Source organism: Anomaloglossus baeobatrachus, chromosome 1, assembly GCF_048569485.1.
Source record: "Anomaloglossus baeobatrachus isolate aAnoBae1 chromosome 1, aAnoBae1.hap1, whole genome shotgun sequence".
Taxonomy (NCBI): Eukaryota; Metazoa; Chordata; class Amphibia; order Anura; family Aromobatidae; genus Anomaloglossus; species Anomaloglossus baeobatrachus.
In genome coordinates this window covers 403,413,961-403,437,685 of record NC_134353.1, presented here as the reverse complement: position 1 = coordinate 403,437,685, position 23,725 = coordinate 403,413,961, and the positions used below count along the sequence as shown (strand labels likewise).

Sequence of the window (23,725 nt, the reverse complement as noted above, 5' to 3'; positions counted from 1 at the left end):
ATTTTTGTTAATACATTCTATTTTGTTAACAGCAGTTATTAACCTGGCCGAAGCCGGGTAGTACAGCTAGTATGCATATAAACGCCACTGAAATTTTTCCTCCCAAAAAAGAAAGTGTCCGCATCTGTTCCCGGGATTTGATATTCGCTGAAGCGCTGATGTCAAGTTGACAGTGCAGCTGCCAATCCATTAGCTCAGCGGCTCTGAGTTAATGTTCAATCTACATGGGCAGAGCCGCTGAGCACAATGGTGGGGTGTCGAAGTAACATCAGTGCTGCAGCAATATCAGATGGCTTAGACCAGGGGTCTCAAAGTCAGCTGGGTATATGGGCCGCACATAGAAAAAATAATTTGGGGGTCGTATTCTTTGCATGACAGTGACATTTTTATTGGTACCATATTTTTTTTTTTCTATACGTTTGGATCACTGTTATTGAACATTTTTTGCTTGTTTATTATAACAAACTTGCACTTTTTTTTATTAAGAATTTAAAAAAAACCTTTTTGCCATGCTTTTTTTGTTTTGTTTACATTTTATCCCTTTCTTGTAAGTAATATAGTTTTACAATTAGCACCATATAGTAATTTTGGCCAACATCTTTTAGTAAATGCCCATCTTTGTCCCAATCCTGTAGTATTGTGCCCCATCCTTGTGCCATGTAATAATGTGCCCCATCCTTATGTCCATCCTGTAGTAATGTGCCTATCCTTGTCCCCTTTTACTAATATGCCCACGCAGATCCTCTTCTAGTAGTAATGTCCCCTTTACTGATCCTCCTCTTGTAGCAATGTCCCATCCTGATCCCGTATTGTGCCATTCTATACACACACACACACACACACACACACACACACACACACACACACTCTGTTCATTCCTTGGTCCCTTATTGTGCCATTACACACTCTCTAGCAATGTCCCACCTGGTCCCGTATTGTGCCATTCTATACACACACACACACACACACACACACACACACACACTCTGTTTATTCCTTGGTCCCTTATTGTGCCATTACACACTCTCTAGCAATGTCCCATCCTGGTCCCGTATTCTGCCATTCTATACACACACACACACACACACACACACACACACATACTGTTCATTCCTTGGTCCCTTATTGTGCCATTACACACTCTAGTAATGTCCCATCGTGGTCCCGTATTGTGCCATTCTATATATATATATATATATACACACACACAATGTCCATTCCCTGGTCCCTTATTGTGCCATTCCACACTCTAGTAATGTCCCATCCTGGTCCCGTATTCTGCCATTCAATACACGCACGCGCCCATGGCCCCCATGTTGATCACAACCACTGTCAGCGATTTGTCTAAAATTCAGATGTACATTTTGTTGCCGCCCAGAGTAAAGCTCTCTCGGCACTATTCCAATGGCAGCCACCAGCCATTCAGATGCAAGCAGGTTATGTCATATGCATCAGCAGCTTGCCTCTGATTGGCCAGCTGCTGCCATTGGAATAGTGCAAAGAGAGCTGGACTCCAGTAAAACGTTCATCTGAAATAAAGCAGTGAGCAGGGGCCGCAAAAAGCAGCCTGAGGGGCTGTATGTGGCCTATCCACCTAGTCTTTCAGACCTCTAATAATAATAATAATAATATTTAAGTTTATTTATATAGCGCCAACATATTCCGCAGCACTTTACAATCAGGTGGGGGCTTGTATAGACAAACAAAACAAAATCGCACATAGTTCTGCAGCTATAGTAGAAATGAGGGCCCTGCTCAAAAGCTTACAATCTATGGGGGACACAAAAGGTGAAGCACACATGTAGATCTGTTCCAGCCATCGTTATGCTAGTTTATTGGTTACATATAAAGATGAATGATCTGGTCATTAGACAGTAACCTTTTGGGTGCCCTTACGTGCTATTGGTTGTATGTAGGATGTGAGGACAGAAATAGGAGAGAGAAGGTTACGAGTAGCATTTAGAAGGTGGGATAGGGGAGAGTTGGGTTAGTAAGTTATTATAAGCTTGTCTGAAGAGATGTGTTTTTAATGTCTGCTTAAAAACTTGGGGGCTGGATATTAGTCGCATTCTTTGGGGTAGTGCATTCCAGAAAACTAGCGCGGCTTGAGAAAAGTCTTGGAGACTGATGTGTGAGGTTCGTATTATGGAGAATAATTTGCTGAATGGAGAGGCGGGTAGGATGATAGACAGAGATGAGGGATGAGATATATGGTGGTGCAGAGCTGTGGAGAGATTTGTGGGTGAGGGATAGGAGTTTGTATAGTATCCTATAGCTGATAGGTAGCCAGTGTAGTGACCTCTGGCTTAGATTCATTGGTGGGTGAGTTGAACATGTTTTTTCTTTCCTTGTAATCAGCTGCGCCTGTGAACTGGAATTTCTTGAAAAGGGACAAGCCCTAAGACCAGATGGATATAAACCATCAGGCCTATCTTCCAAATTAATATGTGAACCATTACTTCAGTCAGCCAGGACAAATCATTAGTGATAATGCTATTTGGGAGTATTGGTATAAGAGTCCACAGTAGCTTGCTGCTTTGTGAATACAGCTGAGCGATATCTGGTCAATGTCTTCTGACTGTCACCCCCTTGTTACAGCCATGTTGTTTGATAACAATGACCACAATCATTGATAACAATGAGCACATTTAATTCTCTATAGTCATGAACTTTAATCTAATTTCTACAAACACGGTTATTCTTGTCCTTCAGAATGGCATTTTTTTATATGTGAGTTCTATTTGCATCTGATTAGGTTCAGTATATAGCTTTTGTATATTTTGGACCAATGACCCATCCTTTAAGTTTTTTTCTTTGTCGCTCCATTGGGAGACCCAGACAATTGGGTGTATAGGCTATGCCTCCGGAGGCCACACAAAGTATTACACTAAAAGTGTAAAGCCCCTCCCCTTCTGCCTATACACCCCCCGTGCTCCCACGGGCTCCTCAGTTTTCATGCTTTGTGCGAAGGAGGCAGACATCCACGCATAGCTCCACAGCTTAGTCAGCAGCAGCTGCTGACTATGTCGGATGGAAGAAAAGAGGGCCCATAACAGGGCCCCCAGCATGCTCCCTTCTCACCCCACTCTTGTCGGCGGTGTTGTTAAGGTTGAGGTATCCATTGCGGGTACGGAGGCTGGAGCCCACATGCTGTTTTCCTTCCGTATCCCCTTTTAGGGCTCTGGGTGAAGTGGGATCCTAATCGGTCTCCAGGCACTGAGACCGTGCTCCATCCACAGCTCCTGGGGACTCTGCTGGACAAGGAGCCGAGTATCGTCAGGGACAGGCCCTGCTACTTTGAGGTACTCTGTGTCCCCGTGGGGACTGCGCACAGAAACATTCCAGCATTGCTGGGTGTGTTAGTGCACCGGGGACCGCAGCGCTGACCGCGCTTGTGCCATCACATACTGCAGCGTGGCTGGGTGTGTTAGTTTACTGGGGACTACCGCGCTGACCGCGCGCTGCCATTTCACACTGCAGCGCGGCTGGGAATGTTAGTACGCCGGGGACTACCGCGCCGACCGCGCTTATACGCCGGCCGCGCTTATAACTTTAGTCCCCGGCTTTTGCGGCCTAGCCTCACTCTTTTCCCGCCCCCAGCCCTGCCAGTCAGGGGAAGGGCGGGACGCTGTACAGGACGTCAGCACTGAGGGCTGGAACATGCTTTGCATACTCCACCCCCCTCACTGTGCACAGTGGGGCACCAGATTCCCGCACTTTCTAGGGCACGCCCACGGCCCCCTCCTCTCCTCAGGACGCCGGCAGCCATTCCTGTCAGCTCTTCTGACACTGGAGAGGGGAGACAAGCTCTGGGAGACCCAGGCAGGGATTCTGGTGACCACACAACCGCTTTTGAGCGGGCGGTAAGCAGCACCTGAGGTGCTGGCCCCACTAGTGCAGAAGTGTACTTATAGATTATATGATTATAGGATATACTTTACACTGTATGGTGCACGATTGATTTTTGGCTATATACCCTCCTGGATTGCTCAGAGGAGACAACAGCATGTCGTCCACAAGAAGCAAGGGTGCCAAAGCACAGGCTTACTATGCTGCCTGCGCCGCATGTACGGCTATACTACCGGCAGGTTCCACTGACCCACATTGTGTGCAATGCTCGGCCCCTGTGGCACTTACTCAGCCGGAGCCTCTGCTAAGGGGGGCCCAGGGGGAACCACCTGCTAACTGTCCAGGTGACAGGGACGGAGTTTGCAGTTTTTACTGATAGACTTTCTGAGACTATGGCCAAGATACTAGAAGCCTTGCAGTCCAGACCGGTATCTCAAAGATGGGGCTTCACTCAAGGATGCCACTGACAGACAGATGGAGCTCTGGTTGAAATCCATCTATGAAGCTATCGGCGCGTCTTTTGCTCCAGCATTCGCGGCCGTATGGGCACTCCAAGCTATCTCAGCGGGTCAAGCGCAAATTGACGCACTCACACGTACATCTGCGCCGCAAGTGGCGTCCATAACCTCTCAAACGTCGGCATTTGCGTCCTACGCTATTAATGCTGTCCTGGACTCTGCGAGCCGTACGGCGGTTGCAGCCGACAATTCGGTGGCAATACGCAGGGCCTTGTGGCTACGGGAATATAAGGCAGATTCAGCTTCCAAAAAGTGCTTAACCAGTTTGCCATTTTCGGGCGACCGTTTGTTTGGTGAGAGATTGGATGAAATCATCAAACAATCCAAGGGAAAGGAAACATCCTTACCCCAGGCCAAACCAAACATACCCCAACAGAGGAGGGGACAGTCGAGGTTTCGGTCCTTTCGGGGTGCGGGCAGGTCCCAATTCTCCTCGTCCAAAAGGCCTCAGAAGGATCAGAGGAACTCCGATTCATGGCGGTCTAAGTCACGCCCTAAAAAGACCGCCGGAGGTGCCGCTACCAAGGCGGCTTCCTCATGACTTACGGCCTCCTCACACCGCATCCTCGGTCGGTGGCAGGCTCTCCCGCTTTTGCGACATCTGGCTGCCACAGGTAAAAGACCGTTGGGTGAGAGACATTCTGTCTCACCGTTACAGGATAGAGTTCAGCTCTCGTCCTCCGACTCGATTCTTCAGAACATCTCCGCCTCCCGAGCGAGCCGATGCTCTTCTGCAGGCGGTGGGCACTCTGAAGGCAGAAGGAGTGGTGGTCCCGGTTCCTCTTCAGCAACAGGGTCACGGTTTCTACTCCAACCTGTTTGTGGTTCCAAAGAAGGACGGGTCTTTCCGTCCTGTCCTGGACCTAAAACTGCTCAACAAACACGTAAAGACCAGGCGGTTCCGGATGGAATCCCTCCGCTCCGTCATCGCCTCAATGTCCCAAGGAGATTTCCTTGCATCGATCGATATCAAAGATGCTTATCTCCACGTACCGATTGCTCCAGAGCATCAGCGCTTCCTGCGCTTCGCCATAGGAGACGAACACCTTCAGTTCGCGGCACTGCCGTTCGGCCTGGCGACAGCCCCACGGGTTTTCACCAAGGTCATGGCTACAGTAGTTGCGGTCCTCCACTCTCAGGGTCACTCGGTGATACCTTACTTAGACGATCTGCTGGTCAAGGCACCCTCTCAAGAGGCATGCCAACACAGCCTCAACGCTACTCTGGAGACTCTCCAGAGTTTCGGGTGGATCATCAATTTTCCAAAGTCAAATCTGACACCGGCCCAATCGCTGACATATCTTGGCATGGAGTTTCATACCCTCTCAGCGATGGTGATGCTCCCGCTGAACAAACAGCGGTCACTACAGACAGGGGTGCAATCTCTCCTTCAAGGTCAGTCACACCCCTTGAGGCGCCTCATGCACTTCCTGGGGAAGATGGTGGCAGCAATGGAGGCAGTCCCTTTCGCGCAGTTTCACCTGCGTCCTCTTCAATGGGACATCCTACGCAAATGGGACAGGAAGTCGACGTCCCTCGACAGGAACGTCTCCCTCTCTCGGGCAACCAAAGCTTCCCTTCGGTGGTGGCTTCTTCCCACTTCATTATCGAAGGGGAAATCCTTCCTACCCCCATCCTGGGCGGTGGTCACGACGGACGCGAGTCTGTCAGGGTGGGGAGCAGTCTTTCTCCACCACAGGGCTCAGGGTACGTGGACTCAGCAAGAGTCCTCCCTTCAGATCAATGTTCTGGAGATCAGGGCAGTGTATCTTGCCCTAAAAGCGTTCCAGCAGTGGCTGGTAGGCAAGCAGATCCGAATTCAGTCGGACAACTCCACAGCGGTGGCTTACATCAACCACCAAGGCGGAACACGCAGTCGGCAAGCCTTCCAGGAAGTCCGGCGGATTTTGATGTGGGTAGAAGCCACGGCCTCCACCATCTCCGCAGTTCACATCCCGGGCGTAGAAAACTGGGAAGCAGACTTTCTCAGTCGCCAGGGCATGGACGCAGGGGAATGGTCCCTTCACCCGGACGTGTTTCAGGAGATCTGTTGCCGCTGGGGGATGCCGGACGTCGACCTAATGGCGTCCCGGCACAACAACAAGGTCACGGCATTCATGGCACGATCTCACGATCACAGAGCTCTGGCGGCGGACGCCTTAGTTCAGGATTGGTCGCAGTTTCAACTCCCTTATGTGTTTCCTCCTCTGGCACTGTTGCCCAGAGTGTTACGCAAGATCAGGGCCGACTGCCGCCGCGCCATCCTCGTCGCTCCAGACTGGCCGAGGAGGTCGTGGTATCCGGATCTGTGGCATCTCACGGTGGGCCAACCGTGGGCACTACCACACCGACCAGACTTGCTGTCTCAAGGGCCGTTTTTCCATCTGAATTCTGCGGCCCTCAACCTGACTGTGTGGCCATTGAGTCCTGGATCCTAGCGTCTTCAGGGTTATCTCAAGAGGTCAAGGAACAGAATGTGTCGTTGCTTACCAGTCAAGGAGAGAATTTAGCAAAGCAAGGGTACTAAAATAGTGGTCACAATTAAAAATTAACCTTTAATATTTAAGTTTTAAAAAATTTTTTACCACACACCATAAATGGTTGCAAAAATCAACCAACTAAATAGGGCTGATGTTCAAGCCCCTATCATTACCAAATCAAGGACACTGTGTGACCAGTAGTGATCCTACTGGAATAACACCGATTGAGACAATTGTCCCATATGTAACGTATAGATTAATGATCCATAGCATGGAAAAACATTTGAGTGGGTATAATCCCACTATAATGACAATATTAGAGACTACAAGACGTTACTGTCTCCACAAAAATGTACAAAAGCTGCAAACTGCAGCAATCAAAGAACCAAAAAATGGTCAATTGAAACACAAACTTGTTTTTAGTTGTCCAGTAACAAGGGGGGGGGCACCAATCCGCCTCACAATACCCCTTAGCTGGCAACAATCTGACCTTATGTTTTCTTAGACCTCCCGACGCGTTTCTTAATTAGTCTTAATCCTCAGGGGACTGTGGTCAAGAAATAACAACTGTGAAAATAAACAATATAGTCAGGCTAAAAACAATGCAAGGATTCATCAAAAGATTCATAAAGCATTCTCAAAATAGCCTCCCACATACCTTCATTAAAGAGACGGACAACCAACATACTGTGTCCGGGCTGGTAATAAGCACTGGGCTTTCAAACTTGCCGCCCTTAAATATCCTGTGGGCGGGATGCCCAAATTATCATAGTTACCACCCCTATGCGAAAAACACCGTCCCTACACAGTGAATGATCGGTCAAAATCCAATCACCAGATAGTGGGACCGCCCACCACCGTATTTTGGCCGCAGCGATTGATGGCCGTCACTTAGGGAACGCCCTCATTGGCCAATTAATGTATTGGAAAGAATCCCAAATGCCTCCCCGTGTATAGTGATCATGTGCTCTCTGACATCACCACCTATCACATTCTTGCCACTCATACCATGTGACCGGAACTACAGCATTTGGCCGGCGTACAGGGCGGCCGGAAGTCCCGCCTCTATGGCGTCCAATCGTCCATGTGACCGCAGGCCGGCGTAATACGATCTATCCCACATCAAAGGATGACCGGAGCTATATAGCACACATCCAGGCGCCTAACATCCTGCCTGTAGTACTAATCTCATTAATATTTGCATTGCCGTATAACCGGAAATGCATGAGATTCTCAGGCAAGCTTCGCGGTCACATGATCCGCCCATGTGACCGTAGGCCGACGTCAATCAAGTGACCGGAAGTGCGCGGGACTACATCGCGCATATCCAGACACCAGACAGTGATACGTCCGCACGTCACCAGGGCAACCTTTAATCACATGACCTGTCACATTAACACTTACATAGTGTACTTCGGGCGCCCATATTTGTACACAGGCCGGAGACACATCAAACGCCAAACAGCGGTGCGTCGGCACATCGCCAAGGCAACCTTTAATCACATGACCTGTCACATTATCGTTTCCATAGTATACTTTGAGCGCCCATATGTCAAATGGATTAAAAGCTCCTCACATGAGAGATAGCCAAAGGGCAAGTTGTGTAGAGTGAACGGGGAAAAGGTGGGGGGAGGGGGGGTATTCATGGATGGGGAGGATTGAGAATGCAAAAGGTCCTAAAGATTAAAGGACACAAAATTGGATTTAGGCAGGCACCCACAACGGGCGCAATCGAAACGGACACGAGGCAATTGGAGGACAAAAAATAATAACCAAATATCCAACCGGAGCTTGGCGGAGGGGGAGGGGAGGTCTTCAACAGAAAGAAGATTGGGTACCCTTTAACAGACCCTACTCAGCCCTGTCCTCCCCCTACCTACCAACGGAGTGTAACAACACCTTAAAGTACCGGGTGCCCCCGCTCCACGGTGGCTATCCCTAGAGGACCCTAACATGGCCCTAGGGGCTAAAGGAAGCACCCATAAGTGAGTGTCTCATTAAGACCCCACGGTGTTTGGGTTTTCAATGTATATATCCATTTGCACTCCCGCTGGAGGATCAACCGATCCCAATCTCCCCCTCTGGTCGGGTAATTGATGAGATCGATTCCCATGAAGGTTAACCCTGAAATGTCACGGTTGTGCACGACTTCCATGTGTTTGGCTAGGGGAGTATCTCTCTTATTGACTATATCTCTAAGGTGCTCCCCCACCCTTCTCCTGAACTCCCTTTTCGTCTTGCCTACATATTCTAGTCCACAGCCACATCTTGCTTTGTAGACAACCCCCCTCGAACGACAGTTTATGAAGTTCCTGATGTCGAAGGAACAACCAGTCACAGAGCTAGAAAAGGTCCTACCGGTCTCGATGTGTGGACAAGCCACACACCCCTTACATCGAAAACACCCCTTCAGCTCAGTTCGTAGCCAGGTGCTGTCTTTTGGGCGAATAAAGTGGCTGTGGACTACTCTATCACCGATAGAGCGACCTCTCTTATAGGTACATTTTGGATGGTTACCTACCACATCACCTATGTCTACATCCATCTCGAGAATTGGCCAGTGCCGTTCCAGAATCTTACGTATTGCGGCTGACCCATTGGTGAAAGTGGAGATAAAATGAAATTTCCCATCCGTTGTCTTGTTCTTGTTATGCGAGGGAACTAGTAGGCTGGATCTTTCCCTGGATTGTGCTGCTTTGTAGGCTTTGGAGAGGACATGGTCAGGATATCCCCTTTCCCTAAACCGGCTGCGTAAATCATCCGCCTGTCGGGAGAAGTTCAAAGGGGTGGAACAATTCCGTCGTGCCCGAAGATATTGTCCCTTGGGGATGCCTGCCCTGAGAGGTAAAGGATGATTGCTCTCCCAGCGCAGGAGTGCGTTGGAGGAGGTAGGTATACGAAACGTGTTAGTCGTTAGGGTTCCATCAGCATTTTTTGTCACCAGAATGTCCAGAAAAGACAGCTCTTTCGTCACATAGGGCCGTAAAGCCTAGCCCCAAAGGATTGTGGTTGATCTCAGAGACAAATTGTAAAAAAGTCTCCTTGGTACCCCGCCATAGCACGAATACGTCGTCTATGTAGCGGGTCCATAATACAATCCTATCCAAATCATAAGGGGAATCTTCCCCAAAAATAAGGTTCTCTTCCCACCAGCCCAGGAGCAGATTGGCGTAAGATGGTGCACACGGGCAGCCCATGGCCGTGCCCCTGAGCTGGTGGAAGAAGAACCCGTCAAAAAGAAAAAAAATTTTTGTGAGACAAAAAGAGAGCAGTCTGACCAACCACGCATTGTGTCTTAAGAAGTGACAGCCTCGTCCTTTCAGGAAATACTCTACCGCTCTCAATCCATCCTCATGCACGATCGAGGAGTACAAAGCCTCCACATCAATCGAGCACAGGATGGTGTCGTTATCAAGCACAATATCTTCAATCTTTCTCAAAAAATCCGTTGAGTCCAACGTAAATGAATTTAATGAACTCACGAACGGCTTGAGAATATGATCGAGATAGGTGCCGATGTTCTGACAAAGGCCCCCCACCCCAGACACAATTGGTCTACCTTTCAGGGGTGTGAGGCCTTTGTGCACCTTGGGGAGACAATAGAAAGTGGCCAGTGTAGGAAACAGAGGAAACAGGAAATCGTATTCGTTTTTGTCTATGAGTCTGGCTTCCAAACCTTCTAATAGAAGTACCTTAAGTTCTGCTTTAAAGTCATTAAGGGGATTGTGCTTCAATCTCTTATAATTGTGAGTGTTATTAAGGATAGCCAGACACATCTTCCTGTAATCCTCCAAGTCTTGTACCACTATATTGCCCCCTTTGTCTGAACTTTTTATTATAATCGAGCGGTCTTGTTCCAAGGTATGCAAGGCCATCACTTCAGGTCTAGTCAAGTTAAACACTTTTTTTCTTTTTGACGGGTTCTTCTTCCACCAGCTCAGGGGCACGGCCATGGGCTGCCCGTGTGCACCATCTTACGCCAATCTGCTCCTGGGCTGGTGGGAAGAGAACCTTATTTTTGGGGAAGATTCCCCTTATGATTTGGATAGGATTGTATTATGGACCCGCTACATAGACGACGCATTCGTGCTATGGCGGGGTACCAAGGAGACTTTTTTACAATTTGTCTCTGAGATCAACCACAATCCTTTGGGGCTAGGCTTTACGGCCCTATGTGACGAAAGAGAGCTGTCTTTTCTGGACATTCTGGTGACAAAAAATGCTGATGGAACCCTAACGACTAACACGTTTCGTAAACCTACCTCCTCCAACGCACTCCTGCGCTGGGAGAGCAATCATCCTTTACCTCTCAGGGCAGGCATCCCCAAGGGACAATATCTTCGGGCACGACGGAATTGTTCCACCCCTTTGAACTTCTCCCGACAGGCGGATGATTTACGCAGCCGGTTTAGGGAAAGGGGATATCCTGACCATGTCCTCTCCAAAGCCTACAAAGCAGCACAATCCAGGGAAAGATCCAGCCTACTAGTTCCCTCGCATAACAAGAACAAGACAACGGATGGGAAATTTCATTTTATCTCCACTTTCACCAATGGGTCAGCCGCAATACGTAAGATTCTGGAACGGCACTGGCCAATTCTCGAGATGGATGTAGACATAGGTGATGTGGTAGGTAACCATCCAAAATGTACCTATAAGAGAGGTCGCTCTATCGGTGATAGAGTAGTCCACAGCCACTTTATTCGCCCAAAAGACAGCACCTGGCTACGAACTGAGCTGAAGGGGTGTTTTCGATGTAAGGGGTGTGTGGCTTGTCCACACATCGAGACCGGTAGGACCTTTTCTAGCTCTGTGACTGGTTGTTCCTTCGACATCAGGAACTTCATAAACTGTCGTTCGAGGGGGGTTGTCTACAAAGCAAGATGTGGCTGTGGACTAGAATATGTAGGCAAGACGAAAAGGGAGTTCAGGAGAAGGGTGGGGGAGCACCTTAGAGATATAGTCAATAAGAGAGATACTCCCCTAGCCAAACACATGGAAGTCGTGCACAACAGTGACATTTCAGGGTTAACCTTCATGGGAATCGATCTCATCAATTACCCGACCAGAGGGGGAGATTGGGATCGGTTGATCCTCCAGCGGGAGTGCAAATGGATATATACATTGAAAACCCAAACACCGTGGGGTCTTAATGAGACACTCACTTATGGGTGCTTCCTTTAGCCCCTAGGGCCATGTTAGGGTCCTCTAGGGATAGCCACCGTGGAGCGGGGGCACCCGGTACTTTAAGGTGTTGTTACACTCCGTTGGTAGGTAGGGGGAGGACAGGGCTGAGTAGGGTCTGTTAAAGGGTACCCAATCTTCTTTCTGTTGAAGACCTCCCCTCCCCCTCCGCCAAGCTCCGGTTGGATATTTGGTTATTATTTTTTGTCCTCCAATTGCCTCGTGTCCGTTTCGATTGCGCCCGTTGTGGGTGCCTGCCTAAATCCAATTTTGTGTCCTTTAATCTTTAGGACCTTTTGCATTCTCAATCCTCCCCATCCATGAATACCCCCCCTCCCCCCCCCCCCTTTTCCCCGTTCACTCTACACAACTTGCCCTTTGGCTATCTCTCATGTGAGGAGCTTTTAATCCATTTGACATATGGGCGCTCAAAGTATACTATGGAAACGATAATGTGACAGGTCATGTGATTAAAGGTTGCCTTGGCGATGTGCCGACGCACCGCTGTTTGGCGTTTGATGTGTCTCCGGCCTGTGTACAAATATGGGCGCCCGAAGTACACTATGTAAGTGTTAATGTGACAGGTCATGTGATTAAAGGTTGCCCTGGTGACGTGCTGACGTATCACTGTCTGGTGTCTGGATATGCGCGATGTAGTCCCGCGCACTTCCGGTCACTTGATTGACGTCGGCCTACGGTCACATGGGCGGATCATGTGACCGCGAAGCTTGCCTGAGAATCTCATGCATTTCCGGTTATACGGCAATGCAAATATTAATGAGATTAGTACTACAGGCAGGATGTTAGGCGCCTGGATGTGTGCTATATAGCTCCGGTCATCCTTTGATGTGGGATAGATCGTATTACGCCGGCCTGCGGTCACATGGACGATTGGACGCCATAGAGGCGGGACTTCCGGCCGCCCTGTACGCCGGCCAAATGCTGTAGTTCCGGTCACATGGTATGAGTGGCAAGAATGTGATAGGTGGTGATGTCAGAGAGCACATGATCACTATACACGGGGAGGCATTTGGGATTCTTTCCAATACATTAATTGGCCAATGAGGGCGTTCCCTAAGTGACGGCCATCAATCGCTGCGGCCAAAATACGGTGGTGGGCGGTCCCACTATCTGGTGATTGGATTTTGACCGATCATTCACTGTGTAGGGACGGTGTTTTTCGCATAGGGGTGGTAACTATGATAATTTGGGCATCCCGCCCACAGGATATTTAAGGGCGGCAAGTTTGAAAGCCCAGTGCTTATTACCAGCCCGGACACAGTATGTTGGTTGTCCGTCTCTTTAATGAAGGTATGTGGGAGGCTATTTTGAGAATGCTTTATGAATCTTTTGATGAATCCTTGCATTGTTTTTAGCCTGACTATATTGTTTATTTTCACAGTTGTTATTTCTTGACCACAGTCCCCTGAGGATTAAGACTAATTAAGAAACGCGTCGGGAGGTCTAAGAAAACATAAGGTCAGATTGTTGCCAGCTAAGGGGTATTGTGAGGCGGATTGGTGCCCCCCCCTTGTTACTGGACAACTAAAAACAAGTTTGTGTTTCAATTGACCATTTTTTGGTTCTTTGATTGCTGCAGTTTGCAGCTTTTGTACATTTTTGTGGAGACAGTAACGTCTTGTAGTCTCTAATATTGTCATTATAGTGGGATTATACCCACTCAAATGTTTTTCCATGCTATGGATCATTAATCTATACGTTACATATGGGACAATTGTCTCAATCGGTGTTATTCCAGTAGGATCACTACTGGTCACACAGTGTCCTTGATTTGGTAATGATAGGGGCTTGAACATCAGCCCTATTTAGTTGGTTGATTTTTGCAACCATTTATGGTGTGTGGTAAAAAAAATTTTAAAACTTAAATATTAAAGGTTAATTTTTAATTGTGACCACTATTTTAGTACCCTTGCTTTGCTAAATTCTCTTATCTCAAGAGGTCATTGCCACTATGAGACAGGCTAGGAAACCAACGTCCGCCAAGATCTACCACAGGACGTGGAAAATATTCCTGTCGTGGTGCTCTGCTCAGGGTTTTTCTCCCTGGCCATTTGCCTTGCCCACTTTTCTGTCCTTCCTTCAATCCGGATTGGAAAAGGGTTTGTTGCTCGGCTCCCTTAAGGGACAAGTCTCTGCGCTCTCTGTGTTTTTTCAGAAGCGCCTTGCCAGACTTCCACAGGTACGCACGTTCCTGCAGGGGGTTTGTCACATCGTCCCTCCTTACAAGCGGCTGTTAGAACCCTGGGATCTGAACAGGGTGCTGATGGTTCTTCAGAAACCACCATTCGAGCCAATGAGGGATATTTCTCTCTCACGCCTTTCGCAGAAAGTGGTTTTCCTAGTAGCAGTCACTTAACTTCGGAGAGTGTCGGAGCTAGCAGCGTTGTCATGCAAAGCCCCTTTCCTGGTGTTTCACCAGGATAAGGTGGTTCTGCGTCCGGTTCCGGAATTTCTCCCTAAGGTGGTATCCCCCTTTCATCTCAATCAGGATATCTCCTTACCCTCTTTTTGTCCTCATCCAGTTCACCAATGTGAAAAGGATTTGCACTTGTTAGATCTGGTGAGAGCACTCAGATTCTACATTTCTCGTACGGCGCCCCTGCGCCGCTCGGATGCACTCTTTGTCCTTGTCGCTGGCCAGCGTAAAGGGACACAAGCTTCCAAATCAACCCTGGCTCTGTGGATCAAGGAACCAATTCTCGAAGCTTATCGTTCCTCGGGGCTTCCGGTTCCCTCAGGGCTGAAGGCCCATTCTACCAGGGCCGTGGGAGCGTCCTGGGCCTTGCGGCACCAGGCTACGGCTCAGCAGGTGTGTCAGGCAGCTACCTGGTCGAGCCTGCACACTTTCACGAAACACTATCAGGTGCATACCTATGCTTCGGCAGATGCCAGCCTAGGTAGGCGAGTCCTTCAGGCGGCGGTTGCCCACCTGTAGGACGGAGCCGTTACAGCTCTATTATGAGGTATTATTTACCCACCCAGGGACTGCTTTTGGACGTCCCAATTGTCTGGGTCTCCCAATGGAGCGACAAAGAAGAAGGGAATTTTGTTTACTTACCGTAAATTCCTTTTCTTCTAGCTCCAATTGGGAGACCCAGCACCCGCCCCTGTTTTTTTGTGTACACATGTTGTTCATGTTGAATGGTTTCAGTTCTCCGATATTCCTTCGGATTGAATTTACTTTAAACCAGTTTATAATTTTTTCCTCCTTCTTGCTTTTGCACCAAAACTGAGGAGCCCGTGGGAGCACGGGGGGTGTATAGGCAGAAGGGGAGGGGCTTTACACTTTTAGTGTAATACTTTGTGTGGCCTCCGGAGGCATAGCCTATACACCCAATTGTCTGGGTCTCCCAATTGGAGCTAGAAGAAAAGGAATTTACGGTAAGTAAACAAAATTCCCTTCTTTTTCTTATTTTTACTGTTATACTTCTTTTTTCTTTCAGATATTGGCACAATAATGAGAGTTGTTGAACTGTCACCCCTCAAAGGCTCAGTTTCTTGGACCGGCAAGCCAGTCTCTTACTATCTGCACACCATTGATAGGACTTTAGTAAGCTTTATGTCTGTATTCTCACAATACTGAAGTAATGTGTGTGTGACATTCTATTGGGTTAAATCCAATTTTGCTGCTGAACTCTTACAACGTAGTAGTCTGATCTTTTATTTATTTTTTTTTTTCTTGCAGCTTGAAAATTATTTTTCCAGCCTGAAAAATCCAAAACTCAGGGTAAGTATTAGAAGTTGAGAAAAATAACATAATGTTTATCTGTTAGCTGAGCCACAGGTAAAAATTAACATCAGCCAGGTGCATCTGCTTTTTAAAAAGGATCTGTAGCATGAAACATATATTTTCCATTGACTTTGGTCAATAATAGGCACATAAAACTTATCAATCGATAATATTACAGATTAAAAACCAATAAGTATTTCTCATTATTGTGAAAAGACTTGCTTAGCAGAAAGGAGTTAAATTAGTACAAATATTTCACGCATTTTTCAGATGTTATCTTAACCACTTTACTACCACCCTATGGATTAAAATGGCGGCAAGAAAGGGTACTTATTCTATATCACCATTTTAAAACGGCGGCATGAAAAACCGTGAATAACATCCCCCAGCGTCTGAAAAATCTCTAAGATTTCAGCAACCGGGGGTAGCTGAGACCCTGGAGATGACAATTTTGGGCCTTTTTTCCGGTCCCCGGTCACGTGAACAGTTATACACCGTATAATGATGATCACCGTACAGTAAACTACGGCGCCGATGGTTTCTCTCCCAGCTAGTATGATCAAATATGTCAGATGAGAGATAAATCTCCTACCCCGGTGTCATCAAAGTCCTCCTCCCCCTCTCGATCATCAAAATGGCAGCGCACTTGAGTGGGGCACCTGCCGCATTCATCCTCCTTTTCTGATTTATGTCTTATGGGACATGTCAGATGCGACAGAAAAGTGCTCCCCAGGTCTAGCCAGGTCACCCACTTGTCTCCCCAATACCTCCTGCAGCGCTGATTCCCCACAATCTTTCCATCTTCTAAAAAGATGGCGGCCACATGAGCAGAATTGTGCCTAGTGACACTGAGCTTACTGCAGCTCACACTGCCGTGGTGTGGACCAGGGGAGTGCGAGTGTAGTAGTGTCAGATCACTACATCCACACTCCACACATGGAGGGTCTGCACTTCAAGAAAATGGCGGAGATACGTTCCCTGAGCATGCCCCCCATATTCTGGAATGAGTTTACTGCAGGTTGCACTGCCTTCAGTTGGACCCGGGCAGTGGGGGTGGAGTATTCTCACTCAGATCACTGCATCCACACTTCTCACATGGAGTTCCTGCACTTCCAGAAAATGGAGAATGAATTCTTTAAGCGTGCTCCTGATATTCTGAAAGGTCCAGAGTAGTCGTGGGACCTTCAAAATGGATTACGGCTGACTAGATCTTTTTTTTTTTCTTTTCAATAAATTGGTGAAAGAGGGAATGTGTTGGGGAGTGGTTTTTTTTTTTTAAATAAAATTTTTTTGTCTTTATATTTTTTTTTATTACTGACAGTAACGTCAGGTATACGATAGACGCCGTGACATTACTAACCGTTGCGCTTGATGCTGGATGACATTACAGCTGGTATCAACCCTATATATTACCCCATTTGCCACTGCACGAGGACAACAGAATAAGCTGGTGTGAAGTGCAAGGGTTGGCACATCGAATAAATGCGCCACTTCTGGGGCGGCTGCGGCCTGCTATGTTTCGGTCGGCTGGGAAGGGCCAAATAACCATGGCTCTTCCCACTCTTAGAATACCAGACCACTGCTGTCAGCTTTAACTTGGCTGGTGATCCAATTTGGGGGGGGCGCCCCGTTTTTTCTTTTTTTTTTTTTCATTTATTAATTAAAAAAAAAAAAAGCCTGAGGTGCCCTCCGTTTTAAATTATTAGCCAAGGTGAACCTGAAAGCTGTGGTTTGCAGGCTGCAGCCGTCTGCTTTACTCTAGCTGTCTGGCTGTCAAAAATAGGGGGGATCCCACGTTTTCTTTATTTTTTTGGCTAAATATGAGGCTAGACACCCTTTAGTGCCACATGAAAGTGACGAAAGGGTGCCAGCTTAGAATATGCGGGGGGTGGCACATAATATATGTGTTTGACATCCATTCATCCTTGCTTTTAAGGCGGTGTGCGTACGATCAGGGTTTAGGACGCAGAGTATTTTTGCTGCGTCCAAAACGCTGAGTTGTGCAGTACAAGCGTAGTGGAAGGTTTTTTAGAACTCTCATGCCCACTGTGCTTCTTTTCTCTGCAGCATAAACTGACTTGTGGCGTAGCTTCCTGAGCCTTAGTATGTCAATTTATGGTGCGGAGACTAAAGTGTTCTCTGCAGGGTGAATAGAGCTAAAGTCTGCAGCATCCTGAATCTGGATCGTGGGCATGGACAGCTACGTTCTCCTGTGGACAACACTCGCATGGCCGCAGGAGAGCTGACACTGTACTAGACGCTGTCTCGCCAGATCGTGAGCACATAGCCTAAAAGTGAGAAATTTGGTCTTAAGCAAAATTTTTGTGAAATACCTGTGGTTTCAAAATGCTCACTATACCCCTGAATAAAATCCTGGAGGGATCTAGTTTCCAAAATGTGGTCCCTTGTTTGGGTTTCTGATGTATAGGTACCTTAGGAGCCCTACAAATGCAACATGGTTCCCGCAATCTATTAAAACTTTTCCAAAATTCAAAATGATGCTCCTTCCATTCAGAGTCCTACTGTTCAAACAGAGGTTTTTGGCTACATGTGGGGTATTCCTGCGCTCATAAGAACTTGGATAACAAGCTGTGGGGTCCACTTTTTTAGTGTTGCCTCTTGGAAAAAGTGAGAAATTTGGTGCTACAGCAACATTTTTGTGAAGAAAAAAAAAACTTCAATATGACAACATAAGGTTTATCAGATAAGTACCTGTGGGTTCAAAATGCTCACTATTCCCCTGGATAAAATTCCATGAGGAGCTCCACTATTTTCTATGGGGTCTATTTTCCAAAATGGGGTCACTTGTGGGGGGGGTTTCTGCTGTTTAGGTACCTTAGGGGCCCTACAAAAGCAACATGGTACTCACAATCTTTTTCAGCAAATGTGCTTTCCAAAATTCAACTATTGCTCCTTCCGTTCCGAATCCTTCCATTTGTCTAAACACAAGTTTCTGACCACATGTGGGGTATCAGCGCGTTCATAAGAAATTGGGAAACAAATTTTGGTTTCCATTTTGTTGTGTTATTTCTTCTAAAAGTGAATAAATTGACGCTAGAACAACATTTTTAGGTAAAATATTATTTTTTCTTTCATTCCACATTGCTTTAGTTCCTGTGATGCACCTGAAGGGTTAACACTTCTTTGATGTGGTTTTGAGTACCTTGAGGGGTGCAGTTTCTAGAATGGTGTCACTTTTTGGTATTTTCTGGGTATTTTCTTTCACCTAGGCCTCTCAAAGTCATTTGAAATGTGATGTGATCCCTAAAAAAAAAAATGGTTTTGTAAATTTTGTTGAATAAATGGGAAATTGCAGATTAACTTTGAACCCTTCTAATTACCTAACCCCAAAAAAAATTTGTTTCCAAAATTGTGCTGATGTAAAGTAGACATGTTGGAAATATTATTTATTAACTATTTTGTGAGACATAACTCTCTGGTTTAAGCGCATAAAAATTAAAAGTTAGAAAATTGCAAAAATGTCATCAAATTTACAATTTTTTCCCAAATAAAAGCAAAAAATATTGTCCTAAATTTATAACTGTCCTGAACTACAATATGTCATGAAAAAACAATGTCAGAATCACCGGGATCCTTAGTTTTCCAGCGTTATAATCTGTGAAAGTGGCACTGGTCAGAATTGCTAAAAATGGCCCGGTCATTAAGTCCAAAATTGGCTTCGTCCTTAAGGGGTTCAAACAACTTTTGTTTTGTTAGGAGGAACAAGAAACAACAAGACGGAAGAATCATCGTGAAGGAAAGAGCAATACTACCACCCCTACAAAGATTCAGGAGATTAAGGTATGACCTGCTTCGCTTTTGTGTAACCAGTATATAATCTAGTACACCAGCCATAGTTAGTCTGAGAAGTTATAACTGAACTCATCAGCTCCTTTTAGATCAGATGTTTGGTTGTTTTTTTCAGGATTCAGGAGCTGAGGAAGAGAAGCCAGCTTCCGTGAAGAAGACTTCACCAGTCAAAGCTCGAAGGAGACTTAGCAAGAAGGGTAGGAAAATGGCTGGTCGAAAACGTGGACGCCCTAAGAAACTGCTTACATCCTCTAGTGAACATAAACCCTCCAAATCCCCAACTGCACTGGAAAAAGTCCATTCACAGAACATCCCTCCTTCTCAGTCCCCAACACAGACAAACCCTCAGGGTAAGCCCGTTTGGTTACATGCTCTTTGGCTGATTTTGCTGCTTTAAGGTTTTCCACTAAAAGATCACTAATCTCTTGTTAAAGAATACTTTTTACTAGTTTAACAATGTTAAACCGGCCACATGATGGAATAGCTGCAGAGCTGAGTAAAGCGTTGTTTTATTTCTTAAAGTCACGTCTACTGTCTCTAGATATTGGCTTGTAAAGTTTAGACTATAGTACATGTTCTAGTTCTCTAGGTGTTCCCAGAGATTTGTCTCTGGTGTGTATATTTCTTCTCCTGCAAGAGATTGACCAATCATAAGCAGGCCGCAAAATGCAGGGGAGTAAAGAACATGCCCTGCTCATTGCAGCTACTGTATAGTCATAGAATGGATTTCCTGTGTCAAAGTACAACCCTTTACTCAATGTAGGACCCTAAATCATCCCAGACAAATGTTTCTATCTCCATGTCTCGTTTCCTTTTCACATGAGATTAGGATGGATCTCTCCACACTGACAGCCCCTCAGATATTTATAGACCGCTGTTAAGTCCCCTTTCTGCCTGCTTTTTTGTAAGATAAACAGTCCCAAGTTCTTTAACAGATTCCTCATAAGTCATGCTTTGTAGACCACTCACCATCTTGGTAACTCTTCTCTAGTTTATCTATGTCCTTCATATGGAGCACTTGGTCTAGTGCACCACAATTAAAGTCTGGGAAGAGTGGAGCGGGATAATTACTTCACGTGATCTACACTCCATGCTACTCTTAATACAACCCAGAGTCATGTTTGACCTTTTTGTTGCTTCATCACACTGTTGACTCATGTTTAATCTAGGATCTATTAGTATGCCCAAGTCTTTCACCTGTAGCTCAGCCCTATATATTTTAGTTTCCATGCTCCTTTCACTGCCAAGGACATTAGAAATGTAAATCTCACCGTCACATAAGAGCACTGAGGTTAGGTCTTTGTAGCATTTTGATAGTTTTGCTCAACTTTGAAGCAATATGAGGATCCAATCGCTAGCAGAATTGTGGGAGAAACACTTGTTTGTGTGAACAGGATGAAATGTGGTGCGTATCTAAAGGTTAATTTCCCCTGGCCAGTTTTTGGGGACAAGATTTCCTAGGAATCCTCGTTTACTGATCGGCCAATGAACAAGTAAAACTCATTCAGCTGATAAAAATTATTTTTATGCTTTCTTAAAAATCATTGTTCTTGGCTACAAACCTATGCTGCTGAGGAAAAGAGTTTCCTATGAGCATATAGAATAACAATCTGGTTTAATGATCACTTTATGCACAATGGTGCTTCTCTAATCAGGCTCTTACATGACTGGCGATTGTCATGTATGTTGCTGACCAATAGTTATTTAACACTGCGGTTTCTGCCCCTTCTTTGAAGTGTCATCGCTGATATTCGTTTCAGGGGCTTGGCTAGTCCCTGCTCTACTGAGCATGCGTCTGTTGTCAGTTCTGATGGATGCTAATCCCTGCTGTACTGAGCATGCGTCTGTTGTCAATTCTGATGGATACTAATCCCTGCTGTACTGAGCATGCGTCTGTTGTCAATTCTGATGGATGCTAATCCCTGCTGTACTGAGCATGCGTCTGTTGTCAATTCTGGTGGATGCTAATCCCTTCTGTACTGAGCATGCGTCTGTTGTCAATTCTGGTGGATGCTAATCCCTTCTGTACTGAGCATGCGTCTGTTGTCAATTCTGGTGGATGCTAATCCCTTCTGTACTGAGCGTGCGTCTGTTGTCAATTCTGGTGGATGCTAATCCCTGCTGTACTGAGCATGTGTCTGTTCTCAATTTTGGTGGATGCTAATCCCTGCTGTACTGAGCATGCGTCTGTTGTCAATTCTGGTGGATGCTAATCCCTGCTGTACTGAGCATGCGTCTGTTGTCAATTCTGGTGGATGCTAATCCCTGCTGTACTGAGCATGCGTCTGTTGTCAATTCTGATGGATGCTAATCCCTGCTGTACTGAGCATGCGTCTGTTGTCAATTCTGTTGGATGCTAATCCCTGCTGTACTGAGCATGCGTCTATTGTCAATTCTGGTGGATGCTAATCCCTGCTGTACTGAGCATGCGTCTGTTCTCAATTCTGGTGGATGCTAATCCCTGCTGTACTGAGCATGTCTGTTCTCAATTCTGGTGGATGCTAATCCCTGCTGTACTGAGCATGTGTCTGTTCTCAATTCTGGTGGATGCTAATCCCTGCTGTACTGAGCATGTCTGTTCTCAATTCTGGTGGATGCTAATCCCTTCTGTACTGAGCATGCGTCTGGTGTCAATTCTGGTGGATGCTAATCCCTGCTGTACTGAGCATGTGTCTGTTCTCAATTCTGATGGATGCTCAGTAGATCTTGTCACTGTAATATACACAGTGACCGTGCACTCACTTGCCGGCCTTGATCAGAAGTAACGAGACAGCAAGAGAGTGCACACTGTCTGTGCACGTTGTAAGATTACCCAGCATCACTAAAGTCTGACATTTTTTATAGTTGTGCATTGAAACCACAGAATTGCTGCATTTTTGTTGCGGTCTTTGCCTTCATTTTTTGTTGATAATTGAAGTAATGTATATTGTATTTTCTCTACTGCATTCAGACACCTACAAGTCACCTCAGAGTCCCTACTTTCAGCTACCTCCCAAAGTGCAGCGTCAACCTTCCAACCAGCTGCTGTCGTCACCTACACCTCCAACACTGCAGAAGCTGCTTGGTAAGCATCCTATATGGGGTGGTGTGAAGGAAATGATGTACTTAACACGCAGGCATTGGAGAATCCTTGGCAGTAGTGGGTTGGTCATTGATCTGGTTGGTTCCAACATAGCACTTCATGTGTCAATAAATTCAGGTATTAGATGAAAAAAGGACCTCACCATTGAGGCAAGAGGATAGCCGTTTGTGACTGTTTTTGCTTTTACAGAGGAAAGCTATCATCAGAATATGACCCATGCTTTTTTTTTTTCTTTTAATATATCACAATTTTTATTAAATATACCGTATTTTTCGTATTATAAGACTCACTTTTCCTCCCAAAAATTTGGGAGGAAAATGAGGGGTGCATCCTAAAATCCGAATATAGCTTACCGGGGCAGTGGTGGAGAGGGGTCACTGGAGGCAGGACAATATTGTGCTGCTCTGACCCGATATCACTGAGGCGGGACCCAGTCTTCCTGAGTGACTGGGCTGTCGGCGGAGTTTCACCGCTCTAGACAGCCCAGCATCGCTCCTGCTTGCGCCTCTTTACAGGGAATTTTGCAGAGTGACTACTATTTGTATTCTAAGCAGTTTAATTAATCATGAGAGATATGCACAATGTCTGACCTATTTTAATGTCTGACACTCTGCCTTTCTCTAGCAGCTTTCACCTCCCCGTTTAGCAGCTGTTTTCTGCAGTGGAGCCTCTCAGGTGTTCGTGGTTAGCCTCCTTTTCCCAGGCCGGAGTATAGGCTCTCTAACATGGAGCTGCCTATATGTCTGCCTCTTCCTCTTCTTCGCTTTGTCTTTTGTTAAACTACATGTTGTCCTGTTTGTATGTCCTGCTTGTATTGCATTCATTATTGATGCACACTATCTTCCAGGTTCATCTTATCTACAGTTATATGTAAAAGTTTGGGCACCCCTATTAATGTTAATTTTTTTCTTTATAACAATTTGGGTTTTTGCAACAGCTATTTCAGTTTCATCTATCTAATAAATGGACTCCGTAATATTTCTGAATTGAAATGAGGTTTATTGTACTAACAGAAAATGTGCAATCTGCATTTAAACGAAATTTGACAGGT

At 46.2% G+C, this 23,725-nt stretch overlaps 1 protein-coding gene across 2 annotated transcripts in view; it reads left to right on the top strand.

Moving 5' to 3' along the window:
* The window catches only part of DOT1L (DOT1 like histone lysine methyltransferase), a 214,262-nt gene that overhangs the window by 112,374 nt on the left and 78,163 nt on the right, over positions 1 to 23,725 (top strand). For both annotated transcript variants that reach the window (XM_075352589.1, XM_075352590.1), the window contains exons 11-15: positions 15,496 to 15,602; positions 15,738 to 15,779; positions 19,500 to 19,583; positions 19,708 to 19,942; positions 22,543 to 22,656. In XM_075352589.1, coding sequence (XP_075208704.1) covers positions 15,496 to 15,602; positions 15,738 to 15,779; positions 19,500 to 19,583; positions 19,708 to 19,942; positions 22,543 to 22,656 — 582 coding nt within the window. The remainder of the gene's footprint in view (positions 1 to 15,495; positions 15,603 to 15,737; positions 15,780 to 19,499; positions 19,584 to 19,707; positions 19,943 to 22,542; positions 22,657 to 23,725) is intronic.